At 35.9% G+C, this 17016-nt stretch overlaps 1 protein-coding gene across 1 annotated transcript in view; it reads left to right on the top strand.

The window, feature by feature from the left end:
- LOC128738420 (uncharacterized) overlaps positions 1-17016 on the top strand; it is a 63399-nt gene that overhangs the window by 23356 nt on the left and 23027 nt on the right. The window contains exons 2-4 of the mRNA XM_053833521.1: positions 12692-12848; positions 12935-13101; positions 13495-13530. Coding sequence (XP_053689496.1) covers positions 12692-12848; positions 12935-13101; positions 13495-13530 — 360 coding nt within the window. The remainder of the gene's footprint in view (positions 1-12691; positions 12849-12934; positions 13102-13494; positions 13531-17016) is intronic.

Here is a 17016-nt window from a genome sequence, read left to right as displayed (position 1 = left end):
AGAAAGCATTAGCACCCTATTAAAACAATTGGCAATGTATGATTAGGACCGACAATGGCAAAAAGTTTGACTTCTTCTTAGTTTCTCATTTTCTTTTTCATCAAATTTGAAATAAAACTACCAGCTTGAGCCACATACAATTTCATCCAATAACTGAACTTTCAACATTAAGTAAAGTTTAAAGTGGTGATTCAGTTTTATTTATATTGTTTTTTCCAGTATCAAACTCTAAAAAATGTGTTAAAAACTGTTATATTCTAAACAACAAAGGCACACTAAAAAACTCGGCAAAATTTGCCGAGATTTGGACAGCCAAGCGTTCGGTGAAAATTTCGGTAATGCATATCAAAGTTTACGGATCTTTACCAATGGTTGGTATCATAAAAAAAAATTACCGAACGCACCGCTGTCCAAATCTCTTCAAAATTTTGCCGACTTCGATGCTTTTTTAAGTGTGTAGGCTATCAAATCCTTTTTTCGCGTATGATGTTCTTATCATTTTTCAAAACTGTGCAGGCTAACAGTAGAAGCAAAAGTATTTTGTGCCAGTTTCTATTTATGTCTGTAAAATGAGAAGGCGATACAAAGACTATGATATCATTGTTGGGGTTCGTCACCGTGAAATTCTATATGTTATTCTTGTTGCCTTTTTCGGTGAGAAATAAGAACTAAAATGTTTTCAGCGTACGTTTCGACTTACTATGCTTCAGTCACCGTGAAATAACGAACCCCAGCAACAACATCATAATCTTTGTATCGCCTTCTCATTTTACACAAGTGTTAGTGACAGATGACAAACGTGTGCCTATTAGAAGACTTTACGATCACTGTGACTGATTAGTAAACCCTCTTGCCGTCAGTCAGGAGCCACCTTACTGACGATTGCAACTGGAAAGAGTGGCGTATCTATGTTCTTTACTAATCTAAGCTTTAAGCCTCTGTAGGTTTCACATTCGACCTGTGTTTTGCAACTGAGTCAAGCAGATCAAATGCTGTGTGTATGTTTTACAAGACTATAGTCGATTAGAACGAAATTTCTCAGTCGATCATTGATCAACGGCGACCAACGAAAACATTGACCCTACGTTTATAATGAAAATAATTAATAAAGCTAATTATACATGCAGATCAGGCTTGGCATGCACTTTTCGCTTCGATTTTGCTCTTTTAATTACTGCACCTCAGCCAAGTAAAATTTGAAAAAGTGGTGTATGGGGCATTTATAGAATTAGTTAATTATCTACAATATTGCTGAAGAAAGTAATGTTTTATCTTTTGTATTTACAGCGCTATAGGGCTGCAATACCATTGGTAGCAAAACGAGCGCTCTTTTCGCTACCAACAGGGTAGCAGCCTTATAGCGCCGTAAATACAAAATATAAAACATAAAACATGCCAGTCACATGGAAGCTGCATTGAAGAGCATGGCTTTCAACAAAATTGATCTTATAAATGGATTGATTTTTTTATTTTCTGTAACACAAATTTCGTTGCTGAAAGAAGTCATAATAGAACAAGTTCGGTTCTTTAATTATGTGGCTGTATTTTAAAACTCTCTATGAATTTAGCAAACTTTGTTTAGTTGAACAATTTAAATGATAACACAATATCAACGACTAAAATAACATTGCTTTCTAAAAGTAACTAGGGTAATCAACGTATTTTGGACTCCATCAGCAGCTGTACATAATTTGGATACTTACAGAAAAATCAAATAAAAGTGTCCAAACTGTGTACAGCTGCTGATGGGGTCCAAAAAAGTTTGGTTACCCTACACATGCAAAGAGACAGTCTTGACAGCCTGCGCGTAGGCAACCATGTCTGCAATAGAGAAATGAGCAATCGGCCCTTCATTAGAGGTAATCCGGGTATGACTGACACTGTGGGTAAAACCGACACCCCTCGATAAGCTGTTATCAGCTGTTTTTTGCAAATTGCTCTAAACCATTGGTTCTTCCTCGCTGTCGCTAGGCGTACTATAGGCACCGTCCCTGAGAATCATAATTTTTTTTAAAGAAAAGATTTCACTTGATATTTATGAGGTGTCCCTGACAGGGCGTCGAGTTTACCCGCACTGCTGCTTGTTACGTCTGAAGATACAGAGTTTTCTTTTTCATTATATATCAAAACTATTCAACTATTGATACATATCAAACAAACCTCGCGGAATAAAGGATTTTGAGTTAAATTAAGATTCTGGGATGTTGGACAATAATTGACGTAAAATGAAATTTCTGTGAAAATTGTTAGGGTGTCGGTTTTACCCACAGTTCCCCTACTATGATGAATAGGCTTGCTGTGTAAATGTACGATAAAAAGATTTATAAGCAAATGTTCGCAACGACCTCCAAGTTGGTCTCGTGGTATGATGCTGGTCTGATAACCCAGACGTCGTATGTTCGAATCTCGACTGGGAGACGCGGTTAGATTCAACAGGATCGTAGCAACTGGCCCTGCAATTGTCCTGGCTGGCTGCGAAGTCTGCCGTATAAGAACAGAAGATCAAGTTTCGATAAGGGAATGTAGCACCTAGGCTTTACTTTGCTTTTTTAGCACCGTAGCTTTGTTTTCTGAAAACACATAGGGAGATCTATCTATTTTGAACAGGCGTTACCGGTATTTTATTTTGGACACTTTCATTTAATTTTGCAGTAGATATCCAAAATACAATACGCGTAAGGCCTGTCCAAAATAGATAAATCATCCTATAGCTATATAAATGTGTACATGTACGATTAAAGTATACCGTCGACACCCACTAATTTGAAAGATTCCTCAAAACCAACATTTATAATTTAAATATCCAACAGTTTATTTTGCTGATTTGCAAATTTATGCAATTGCAAGAAATAGAGATTAAGCTTTGCTGGCAGATCAACCTGCAACCAATTTTATTTCAGGGCGATCTTCTTAAGGGGTTATATACAGTTAGAATTTTCAAAAAATCGATTATCTGTTTATTTCATGATCGAAGTATACATATATTTAAGTATGCACACAGAAAATTTCACGCCAATCCGGCAAATATTAACGAAGTTATACGCATATTAGTAACGACGAGTCAGAGCGATTGAAGAAGGAACGCGAAACTTTGAACGCGTGTTTCTCCAAACCGTGTTTTCAAAGTCGGTGAGCAATATTTTTCGAAAACGGCTGAACCGAATCACTTCAAATTTTGATACAAGTATTCTAAGGATATATGCTATAGATTAATCGAAGGTTTTTCCTCACCGATTAATATTTCTTATTTTATGGACAATTTTAAACTAAAATTTATGCCAAAAATCAATTTTTTTGTTTAACACCGTTCACCGATTCCTTTTTAGTTTTTTGATTTTCGATTATTCAGTCCATAGATATCGTGCTCACCGCAAGATGCCTTATTTTAGAAGGGTTCCACGAGATAAACTATAGCAGCTATTTAAAAAACTTTTTTCAAAAAAAAAATGTTAAAACACAGCCCAAAGCTACTGTAACATGTATACTAATTTTCACGTTAATCAGTTAAAGGGTTTTTCCAGAAAAATTCTCGCAAAAGCCACTTTTTAGGCCTCCTAACTGTATATAACCCCTTGAAATATGTGAATATGTGTATGGTGCATTCTAAATAAATGCCGACAGTAGTTGGGGTGGCTCATCAAACTTTGATAGCTCACTGATACGACATGGCATAAATTAAAATAGGACACACCACAATAGATCAAAATAATGGTCGCGGTGGTAAATCCCCAACACGGAAAAAAGGTACCCCAGGGCAAATGGGACCTAAAAATTGCATAATTAGTTTATTTATTTAGTCGACAGTGTAATCAACACCTATGATAAACTTGCCCCGGTAAATGGGGCAAGTGAGACCTATGTTCAAATTTCATTAAAAAGCTTAATATAACAGAAAATTGTGCATGTTATTAAACAGCAACGTGTAGGCATTGAAAAAAACAACCAAAGACAATGTTTCCACTAATGGTTCATCCAAAAATGCAGTAACAAAACCAGATCACTCTCAAAGCACAACGGGCGACTTTATAATTAATATGAAACACAATTCGTGAGCAATTACGCAGTAATGTAGTATTGCAACTCTATGTAGCTGAACATGAACATTCTTCAATAGCTTAAAAATCCGATTATGATCTGTTTGTTCTAACATGCCCAATACAATAGAGCTACTAGTGAAACTATCATAAAAAATAGTTACGTTAGAACAACCATAACGATTTATTGCTTAATTACACTCAAGTCGCTTTTTACGCGAAGGATACGTCCCGCGTAAATCAAAACCGCGTAAATTCCGAAAATCGCGTAAATTCCGAAATTCGCGTAAAAAACCGCGTAAATTCCAAAATTCGCGTAAAAAACCAAAGTTTCGCGTAAAAAAAACTTTGTGGATTTCAACACTACGAAAAAAAATAGACGTTTTGAGCACATCTGCGTAAATTCCGAAAATTGCGTAAAAAGCGACTTCAGTGTATATCTACTCCGCCTTCTCAGAGTCAATTAACATGAATCGTTTATGAATCTTCATGAATCTTCAGAATGTGATCAAACAGTTTGGTCTCTCATAAGCCATGTTAATAGACTTTCTTTTTGTGTCCGCTTGGTTTAGTCCTTTTCGGTCTTATTTTGAAGCCTTACCGATATAAATATTATGTAATTAAACTGAAAATGTTCGGTAGTACATCTAAAAAATGTATTAAGATAGGAAGTTTTATTCTGAAACACTTTATTTATATTAGGTCCCACTTGCCCCGGGTGCTTTAAAGAGCCGCCCTTATTCCGACCCATATATGTAATGCCGTTTGTCAAATTATACAACTAGTTTTCAGGTGTAACTTGTTAATACATTCATTATGTTTACCTACTGTCAGAAAAACATGTACTTTTACGAAAGCCTACGACCAAACTATCATTTATAGAAAGCTGCGTCCAACCTGCAACGCAAATTGAAAATGACGCCCAAATTAAAAGTTTAATTTTGGAGTTTCGAAAGCCAATTATAATTAAATTATAATTTTAATGTATGCGTTGGAGTTGTATCTTCCATTTCTAGAAAGGTTCAGTTGGAGAAAATGAGGTTGAAGGGAGTTATGAGCGTCGTTCCCACTTACCCCGTATTCCCACTTGCCCCGGGATACCTTACTCAATTTTTATTAAATAGTTTCCAAAATTGTTTTCGCATGAAAAGCAAAGTTCAAGCTTCTTTTGAGTGTACTTTCATGAAAAAATAGTCAATAGTTTGATCACAGCGTTTTTTCAATGTCGACTGTTAGAGGGTTAATTGTACCGAATATTCAGTATAAAAAACTGGGTGTTGCTTGACGTTTATTTTCGTCACCCTGCTGGCGTTATCGAGCTATGCAAATTTTAAAAACAATTTTTGCAAAAAATTTCTCATATTCACATCTGCAATGAAACGCTATCGGGAAGGTCTAAAGTGCGTGGAAGACGATTGAAGTGAGACGCTAGAAAACAACAGCGAAAAATTACGCAATTAAATTTTGCCGGGCCGTCGGAATACGGGCACTGTGATAGTAGAGGATTTATGGGATCTATAGGATGGGATTAGTAAAAATATCACCGCCTCTCGGCACACAGTTGGTGTAATCATAAATTCCACTGTTTCCAATTGAATAGGAGTGTACATGTTGTGCGTCAAAATTATTTTTAAAGAAAGGCTGTCACAAAAATAGATACTAAATAACACATGTATATTAAATACAATTGTTTTTGGGTGTTTTCGACACTTATAGCATATAAGTAATCTGGTTTTCTAAAAATAAAATCCCGTTATATCCCTTTAATCCACAGATTTTCACATCGATGTTACTACATGGTCATATCGATAAATATAGCTTCCTTTGCAAAAATTTCGGTACTTGAAAATTACCATTACACTTTTTGGCTATCTAAAACGTATAGATTCCTCCGCTCACCAAACGAAAAAGTAAAATAAATAAAAGGTACACGTACCAATGAACCACATGCCCTGGCGGATGTTGTGGGTTCGAATCCGGTTATAATCTCAGATTATAGCTTGGTTCGACTCATGCACCTTCCAGCATTGGACAAAAGGTAGGAGTCAAAATGACTACTTGTCAAGCGTAGCTACCAATATCCCTCCTCCCCCCCTCCTTTCCTTTCCGCTCTTCCCCTCGTTCACCAAAAATTTTCATTTCTTTCCCCTACCGTCCCCTCATCAATTGTAGAACCATCGTTTCAAAAAATATTAATATATATGTATGACCGCATTTCAAGGTCAAGACTAAAAACTTGAGATTTGTCTAAAGTAAAATTGGTGATCGTATTTAACTGCACAAATTACAGTTTTGATTATAATTTTATGATCGTATTCTTCAAATTTGATAAAATAGGAAAACACAAATTTTAGAGCATATAGCAGAAATTTCGAAATGGTTTAAAGTGAAATATCATTCCCAAAGAATTCTGTAATGTTTTTCTGTAATATTCTTCGTAGTATTTTCTTTCTTCGAGTGTCACTTAATCACTTTGGATACGTACAAATTTTATATTACCAACGCCTTTCAAACTTTCATTGCATAGTTACGCCATCCAATAATTTTAGCAATGTACCTATTTTTATCCTAAATTCAAGATAAACACGAAAAACTGTAAAGTACCCCAGGGCAAGTTGATCCTAAAAATTCATAGTTAGGGTTTACGAACTGTGTAATCTATACCTATGATTATTTCGAAATTCTTTCAGCACAGAAACTCTTCACTTCGAAGGTTCGGTATCACTTCGAAAGTTTAATTACGAAAAAGCCCTATCAATTTACATGAAATGAATCTGGAGGAGTATTTTCAATATCATGGCAATAGGTCCCACTTGCCCCATTCGCCGGGGCAAGTGGGACCTATATTCAAATTTGATTGAAAAGCATAAAATAACAGAAAAGTGTGTAGGTTAATATACAGCAACGTTAAAGTATACCAAGAAGCAAATAAAAACAATATTTTTACGAATGGTTAATCCAAAAATGCCGTAACAAAATCAGATCGCAACGGGCGACTTAATAATTGATATAAAACACAGATCGTGAGCAATTACGCTGTAATGCATCATTGTAATAAAATGTAGTTGAATATGTAGCTGTATCCAATTCTTGCAAGACGAAATTTATGATTAACCTTTGTTTAATCTCGAGTAGCTCGAAAATACGACTACGATCTGTTTGTTCTAGTTACGCTATAATAACCACAATACTTTATTGTTTCAATTCCAGTTGCAGATTTGCTTGATCAAATCAAATTTACCTTTCCAGATTATATTACCATCGTACAGGTGTAACCAAAATGTGACCAAACTGTTTGTTCCCTAATAAGCCTTGATAATGGACTTCTTTTTTGGTTTAGTCCTTTTCTGTTTTATTTTAATGCTTTAACGATATAAATACTATGTAATTAAACTGAAAATGTTCGGTAGTACATCTGAAAAATGTATTAAGAGTTTGTGCTGAAAAATGTATTAAGAGTTTTGTGCTGAAACACTTTATATTTAATAGGTCCCACTTTCCCCAGGTGCTCTAAAGTACCGACCTTATTTCGACCCATTTATTGATTGCATTTTTGTCCCACTTTACGTAATCATGTGAGTATAAAATCATAAAGCATAGGGGAGTGACGTCTATAGAAACACTTTTTTCCAAAAATTTAAAAAAATTTTGGTGATAGCTACTAACGAGCTCTTCAATCCATTTTAAACCCGCATAAATGAAAACAATTGTGAAAATCGTCAAAACCATATCACTATTATAATCTGTAATCATTAATAATATGGTTCAACCATTATCATTAAGTTCATTATATCCTACACTTTAAAAATATGTATGGAAAATCGCACGATTTCGTATAGTGAACATTCTTAACGACCCATTGTTTTTATGGTTACTTGACAAATAACCATAGCTAATATACTTGATATTATAATAGGCAACCGTTTGGATACAGAACCCAACCATTTTATAAATGGTTCTAGATGGGAAGATAGATGATAGTATTTATGGTTACAACAATTATAACTCTTAGCTCTATTTTCGTTTTGAAAATAATCATTTAAGGCCATTACAAATATTTAAAAAAGTTTTAGCCCCTCCGGCTGAATGGCCTAATCGATGTTTATAGTGATTCTCTGGGAGCACCATTCACGAACCGTCGATTGTGTGTAAAACTTGGGTCCCACGAATCGAATGCCTTTGGAAACTTTTCTGGTGTGCCACAAGGGAGTAACCTCGGACCGTTGCTTTTCTCCATATTCATCAACGATGTTTGTTTACTAATACCTGAAGGATGCAGACTATTCTATGCAGATGACTTGAAAATGTTCTTGCGGGTGAGAACCATTGAAGATTGCAAGCAGCTACAATGGATGGTGAACTTGTTTGCAGATTGGTGTTCTGAAAATCGCATGGTGATTAGTGTGAAAAAATGTGCCGTAATTTCTTTCACGCGTAAAAAGCATCTAGTACATTGGCAGTACAAGATTGATGGTGAAGTAATCGAAAGAGTTTCATCGTTCAAGGACCTTGGTATTTTGCTCGATACACAACTGTCGTTCAGGGAGCACTACTCTTACATCATAGCGAAGGCCAATCGCAATCTTGGGTTCATCTTCCGGATTTCCAAGGAATTCAACGATCCGTACTGCCTGAGGGCACTGTACTTCTCACTTGTGCGGTCAACACTTGAAACAGCAGCCGCAGTATGGAGTCCATATCATGATGTATGGATTAAAAGAATTGAAGCGGTTCAGAGGAAATTTATTCGCTACGCTTTGAGGTTTCTGCCTTGGAATAACCCAAACGATTTACCACCTTACGTGAGTCGATGTGCGCTGCTTGGCATGAACACTCTGTCGAAAAGACGTGACATTACCAAGGCTGTTTTCGTTGGAAAATTACTGTTAGGTGAAATAGACGCTCCTCAAATTTTGAGTCAGATCAATGTTAGCGTTGCTCCAAGAAATCTTCGACTCCGACCGTTCCTTAGATTACCATTTTATAGAACCGAATACGCGCAGAACGAACCTGTTAGAGCAATGTGTTTAGTTTTTAATCAAGTGTTTGACGAATTCGACTTTAATGTCAGTATCAATGTGTTTAAAAATCGTCTGAATTTAAGTAATTTGTGACAACTTACGTAGTATTAAGTCATTCATGTAAACCCTAGCGTTCGATGAATTATAAATAAATAATAATAATAATAACATAGTTACAATTTATGCGGGAAGGTACATACTTCCAGTTGTCTGGAAAAAAGTTTTAGTCGTTTTGGTTATAAGCTAAATTAGTTACAATCACAAATGTGAAGGTGTTTTTTGTCTCACTGTGCCCCAATAGGTGGGAAAACTGAGACAACCAATATTGAATACCGAGACACATTTTTTATTTTATTGTAAAAATATGGTTTTGGGGAAAAAGAATAGTTTAGAGGTCATGCTGTTTATTGTGTGAATATAGGATACGTTATTGTTGGGTATGATTGAAAATTCCGATTATTTTCATATCTACATAATATTGAAATAAAGAACTAATCCTGGTCATTTGAGTTTTAATTTACACTTCAGAATTTATGTACAGTCAATTCTATGGATTGATTTACAATTTAATACAATTTTTTTTATTTTCCATATCTGTTTGTCTTACTGTTTCCAATAGGAATGTTTTATAAAAAATAGTGACTATGATAGCAAACAATTCGATTTTCAGTCTTTTTTTATTTTTATCTCTCTTTAATATGTGATGCCATGTAGGAAATTTAGTTTGGTTTAAATATGCGGTTTGTTGTTGAAAATCACCTGAAAATTATTGCAATGATCTCCCCGGTTTTGGACCGTCTGCCGGTAGTCGAGTAATTCGAGGTCATAAGTATAATAAAAGTTCTACAGTTCTTAAACAAGCAACGATATAGATATACCACATAGTGCAAAGATGTATATTTTTACTATTTGTACAAATTTGTTAAATATGGAAAAGTCATACAACAGCTACAAAACGTGCAAAAATCGAAAAAAATCGAAAGAAATAAGATTTTTCTATCTTCGCTGAAAAGATAGAAGGTTACTGTCTTTAGCAAAATTTATTGTAATAATATGTTCTAAAACTTTGTAGAACACATCAATATGCTATATTTAAACTGAAGAAAAATAAATTTAAAAAACAGGGAAGCCGTTCTTATCCATGATTTCTAAGCTCTTTTCGATCGATGGTATTATATGCAGCTTTGAAACCAATGAATAAATGGTGCGTTGAAACCCCATATTCACGGCATTTTTGGAGGATCTGCCGCAGTGTAAAGAAATTTACACATTTTTCGCAACTTTTCGAACGTCCGGTCCCCCGAAACACATTAGCGCATTGTATAACTCGTCGTGATCGTTTACCCCTTTCAGCGCTAAGTATGCCAAAAATTGGCCTTTCCATTCTTCCCATCGCGTAGAAGTTGGGCCATCACCAGACTCATGGAATGGCAGTATATTGAAATTCAGCTGTAATCAAAATATTTCTAAAATAATTTTTCTTATGACGATATTTTCTATCGTTATTTTAATTTATTTAGAGTTTCCAACGGTATTTGTTTAAATAAATTCAGTGGCTTAGTCTCTTTATATTTGCAGTTAAATGGCCTGGAATCTTGTTCCCTTCATTTAACTCTCTAAATGGCCTGGAACTTATGTTCCCTTCATTTAGAGACAAATTCGTCAGCTCAGCTTCGTGAGCTTTCAGATAAATGGCCTGGAATCTTTGTTCCCTACATTTATCTACTTAAATGGCCTGGAATTATCAATTCCCTTCATTTAAGTCCTCATTCTTTTTTTTTTTTCATTGGAAAATCTTTTCTCAACCAAAGTGGTCGAAATTGTTTTAGTGTTATATAAAAATTTCCGTTACCATGGACATGTTGATAAGTTGAAAATTTTCTTTTTTTCTTGAAAATTCTTGAAATGCTTCGTCTTCCAACTAACTTAACTTCTATTCTTCGCTTTTATTTCACTTCTCTTGTTTCAATATTTCCTTCAATTTTCGAAGAATTTTCACTCAATTTTTCGTGTAGATCTTTTTTTTCCTCGTCGCCAGTGTAGCAGCTCACAAAATACAACTAACTTCAATGACTGGTTTAACAAGAATGAATATATATTTCTGTTATCCTATCTAGGCCTACTAAGTTTACATAGAGTCATTATATAACTACTACAGGTGGGTAAGACCGACAGGTGGTTGATTCTACCAGTTAAGCATTAAAATTCGTAAATGTTTTGATGGGCTTGCTATCTCATGATGTCTGAACGTTTCCATCATCATTTAGAACTTTCCAATTTTGATAAAGTACAGAAAAATTTCGTATTCTGCTAAGACGCTCAAAAACAAACTTTAGTTGTATTATATACTGTTTATGTGCTTCCACAACAGCGCAATGTTGCTTTAGATTAAACCAGAATAATTTTGCTTTGTTTTGTTATTTGCTTATTGCTAGGAAGTTTTATTTTGTTTATGATTTTTCTTGAAAAATTGGGAATTGTTTGTTTCAAAACGCTATATCTCGAGAGCGGGACGGAACACCTCGTGGTTTTGAGTGATACTTATGTAAAAAAGTCTGAGGAACACGATGGTGTTGAAATTTTTGAGATCAAATTGTACTCATTGAAAGAAAACTACAAATTTAGCTTTCAGATCAAAAACAAAAGTATTTGGCAGCACTGCCGAAAAAAAATAATATTTTTTTCGGATTCCTGAGATGATTTCCCATGAAAATGAAGAATTGAGTTTTTTTTCTAAATTAAATACTTACGAAGATATAAGCAAAAGAAAATAAGCGAATTTGACGAAAATGATGCTTTTTCTAATAAAAGTGGGGTTCCCAAAAATCGAGGGAAAGTCCAATCGGCACCAACATTGGGATTTTTGCTTCTTGACCCAAAACGAACAATCTGGCCGAGTTTGATGAAAATCCGAGAAGGTCGATTACAGGTAACTCGGACACTTGACGTGGAAAGACCCATATATTGAACTGAAGTAAACTGTATTTAAGTTTTATAAATCATAAGTTCTCTGTATTATATTAGCTGTTTTTCTTAACCTGTTCGTCTTACCCACAGTCCCCCTACGTTGTTGACCGTACTTCAACGAAGCCTGTTCACCAGTATAAATGAAAGAAAAAATAACAAATTCCTGTAACCGGGTACATTTTTTTCCTTTCAATATGTTCAATATGATTTAGTGGTTAAAGTTTCCTAAAATTGAATAAAAAGAAGAAAACTTATCCAATTTAATTCTACTATGTATTATAGTAGAATTAAATTGGATAAGTTTTCTTCTTTTTATTTAATTTTAGGTTTCGTATTCTACTAAGACGCTCCAAAAACTTCAGTCGGTTTAGTATTCATTTCCAAAGTACGTCCTAGTATAATAAACAAAAACAATCCTATTGTAACAAATACCTATTGTTACCGTTGGACATACCCACGGTCAATATGGTGAATAAAAGAAAAAAAATCAATTTTCATAGCATCTCCGCGGCATCTGTGGCTATATCACCACAAGGAATCGAATTTAGTCAGAAACAATGGTTTTACAAAAGCTCTCTAGAAATCCGGTTGAGCAGCAAGTAATCTTCCCATATATTCCGAGCTACGATACTAAATTTTCAAACCTTCAATTTACGAACCATTCTTTAGATGCACGCAGCTGTACGACATGCGACACAGTATTAGCCGAACTCGAGCACATAGACGATGACACCGATTCGTTCGGTGTTGATTTTGTTAAAATCAACGACAAACGACTAGCGAAACAGTATGGCATCACGAAATTCCCCGCCCTCACCTACTTCAGGTAACGTTAGGTGACACCAACCAACAGCTTTGGAACTTGTTCTTTCTTATACTGATAATGCATAATCTGTTGCTTTCACACCACAGGGAAAAAGAGCCCATCATCTACGAAGGTGACCTGATGGATGAGGCCGGCGTGCTGGATTTCCTCACTTCCCTCGAAGCGATGGATCTGCCGGATCGGATCGAGGAGGTCAACTCCAAGATTCTGTCTAAAATCATCGCGGACTCCGACTACGTAGCCGTTCTCTTCTGTAAGTTAATCAAGCAAAAATGTGTTTGCTCTGTACAAAATATTACTATTCCGAGTTTGTCAAAACTCGGAGCACATCTTTCTTATTTTATCACTTTCTCGGATGTATATTAGAAGTTTTTATCTTCACTTCAGCTAACCCTGGATCTATTGTAATTAGTAGAACTAACTTTCACTTTTTCACATTCACTCAAATTTGTGGTAACGTGTACAAAAAATCTCACATTGCTCATTTCAGCACCGTTCACCATATTTCTTGGATTATGATTTTTTATTTATTCTCTCTTTTCTTTCTCTAACTCGCATAAAATGCTTCTGCACACAATTCACTGTGTGTGTTAAATGCAATTATGAATGTTGATAATGAATGCAAAATGTCCCCCAAATCGCGTAGGCACAAATCACGAAAACTGTCCACCCGGAAACAACAGTAAGTGTACAATTTTTGCACCAGCTATCAAACGGAAATTGCCTTGATCCCAAATCCCTTCTATAAACAAAGGATATGTCAACTGTCATTTTTTATGTTCTGTGTTATCTGTCCGTTTTAGCTGTCCAGTTATCTTTTTTTGTGTTGTCATTACGTTCGAAATCGTAGATTACCGTTCTTTTAAACTTTTTGACAGTTAATTTACTATTGACAATAACTGATAACAAAAAAAAAACAATTTTTATCAAATTCTCCGTCTAGCAAAAAAAAAACAAATCTTGTTAACATCTCTTGTGTCCCTTGGCCAACAAAGCTCTTTAAGTATTGCTAGCTATTTACTGGTAACCGAAACGAGTAATCTTTCCTTTCATCTCTAATCGCAGTCTTAACTATGTTTCATATTTCGTTGTTAGTTTTAACCAATATATTGTAAGATTACCCAACTCAATGGGCTCATTTAAGAAATCTGGTTTTAGCTCCTAAATATTCAAAGTTTGCTTAAAAGTATCATAAAATAACCAAGATTTTGAAAATACCTAAATCCATTTGAATTGTTTCGAACAATTCCCTTAAAATACTGTTTAAAGTAAAAAGAACATACCACAATTTTACAACAGCAAAGTTACATGTCTAAATTTATTGCTTACGATCAAATAACTATCCAAATAACAATCAGATTATCCATTTATGAATCATCACAAGATGCACATACTTGTAATAGAACAAATCTCCAGTGCAACGTAGGAACGCATTAAAATTTAGAATAATGAGCATCGAAATGAATGTTAGTAAGAAAAATCCCCATAGAGATTAAATTTTGAAAAATGGATTTCCTCCATCTATATACAATGCAATGAAGTTATAGGTCTATCCCCTGATCTGATCATACGTACGCCCACGTAGAGCGCAAAACCAACTCGTGCATTTCGCAAACTAGCAGACGCGTCGGGAGAAAACTATTAACCTTCGCAAAATCGTCCTACCGTCCCACGATCACTCCGCAGCGACCAGCCGTGAAAATCGGGTGTAACATTGAAATTAATACATTGAGACATCCACACCAGTTGGTCACAACAAGCGTCAAACGGGATGCTGCGTGGTGTGAATATCATGCACTTTCAACGTGTGCGTGCTCTACCCACCTTCCTTTACTGAGTATATGACCACCCACAAGGCAGCGCAACACTTCGATTAATATTCTATATTTCGAGGATCAATTTTTATTATTATTTTTTCTTTTTAAAAATACAGCAGAATATGTTAGGTGTCTTGAGTACCTTCTAAACTCTAGGTCAGTTTTATGCACCGCACAAACTCACTAAAATGGTCGCAACTTTATCTTTTTTTTTCCTTGTTGGGTACATTTTCCTCTACGACCAGTTATTTGATCTATTGTGGCACACAACTTTGTTGATTGTCAGTATTTTTTCACCAGATTTGGGGACTGTTGCGGAAAACTCTCCCGGGGTTTATACTTTCTTAAAAATCGTGGTCGTATGGCACTAGAACTCGAAGTTATTTCGATGACTCTTGGGAGAACGTTACATGTCTATTCGAAATTTGCGAAATTTAGCTAAACTTTGGAAGATTGTTTGAAAAAATCGTCGAATGTGGCCATTTCAGTTCATTTTGCTGATTGGATTTTTAGGACTTAGATCATAAAAAATAAGCATATATGATGTGACATATCATTACCGTACAAAAATTTTAGGCATAACTCGAGAATTAGGTATAAGTTTGTAAAAAAAATATGACAGAATTTATTTCAGACTATTAAATTCAGATTTTATTAATCAGTTGGTCCTACAGCATGCAATTCTGACGCATGGTTTCGACCCATTCAGTATCGCACGAATCAGCGTAACCAGTTTCATAGGAAAACCATGCTCTAGCATTATCAGCCACAGCTCATTTCGTTTGACTGAATCGTATGCCGCTTTAAAGTCCACAAACAGATGATGAGTCCGTAAGTTGTACTCCCGGAACTTCTAGTCTAGTAACGGATGCAGGATAAATATCTGATCCGTTGTGTAGCGACCCTCACGAAAACCAGCTTGGTACTTGCAGACGAAGAACTCCACTAACGAGGCCATCCAACCACTCCTCCGGCATTGGTTGTTCCTTCCAGATCCTGACAACAATCCCATTGCTTCGTAGCCGCTCACTCCCCGTCCTTCTCAGCAACCTTACCGTGTTTAGCTCACAAATTGTCTTCTTAGCCTCCTTCTGGGTTGGTGACTCCGCTCCACAACTTGGCCATCGCTCAGAATTCTTATCCTGCTACTGCTTATCTCTGTGTTTACCTGTGTCGTTCCTGGCGAATCTCTCTTTTGCGCTGGTAGCACGTGCCCTCGTACTCGCGTTTTTTAGATGATGGGTTCTTTTATCCGCAACTATGATCTCTGTATACCTTTCTCTGTTCGGATGTGTAGCCGTAGTGAGCAAACGATTCCTGGCCTGGTTCCTCTCATCTGTCATCAGGCTTCCGTCAATTTTCGGCGTTTTACTGGCAAAGCGCAGAAGACGAATCGATTTACTCTCTCTCTCTCTCTCTCTCTCTCTCTCTCTCTCTCTCTCTCTCTCTCTCTCTCTCTCTCTCTCTCTCTCTCTCTCTGTCGGATGTTACCTTCTCCGACAAACGACGAGTTTTTATGCTTTTGCAGCGCTTTGCTCTGCCCCCGAGTGAGCGTCAGTTTTGTTTCATCTTTCTTTTTCTACCGGAGCACTACCTAATGTATGCTCTCAAGATCACGGCGCAAATCGTTTCAGTCCACATCTCTTTGGGATACGGACCAAATAGTCTTTTGTCTCCAGTGCGCGTAGAAAAGTTAACTCTGCTTGTAGTTGTGCTCCTTTTGCGCAAGATGAGCGGTCCCAGTAAACCATTTGGTTTGTATATCTCGATTGCAACTGAGGTATACGAAATCATATCTGAACGAAAAAATTATATTTCACGCCATATAAGAACATATATGTACCAAAGTGGAGGCGATATACGTGCGAAAATTTTGACAACTATTTGTAATTCTTTTTTGCGTAGTTTTTATAACACGCAACTAAATACTCCTGAATATATGATATAGATATAATCAAATATTGCAATTGTCTATCCTGCTTTATAATTCACAGTCATGAATTGTATATGAAGACACGCACGACTGCAAAACAACTTATTGTTCACTTCGATTTGACATACTCTAATTATTATACAACTCCAATATGAAGTTGACATGAAAACGATTTAATGTGAACTTTCTATTACGATTTTGTGTTATCTGGGGTTATAAGAGAAAACAGTATTCAGGTATCATTCGGAGGAAGAGCAAACTGAAAACGAAAGCTCTTGGTCGTTGTGAGAAGCAGATTGCTCTGTCTGTATTCTTGAGATGAACAAAATTAAGCCTTGTCTGTCACCCTCTGGCATTCGGCATCATACCAGCTGCCACACTGTCTTCCATGCATTGTTCTCGCAGTTGTTCTAATTGT

The sequence above is a fragment of the Sabethes cyaneus genome, chromosome 2, assembly GCF_943734655.1.
Source record: "Sabethes cyaneus chromosome 2, idSabCyanKW18_F2, whole genome shotgun sequence".
Lineage (NCBI taxonomy): Eukaryota > Metazoa > Arthropoda > Insecta > Diptera > Culicidae > Sabethes > Sabethes cyaneus.
Note: the sequence above shows the minus strand (reverse complement) of the source record. Positions and strands in the feature narration are given on the sequence as shown.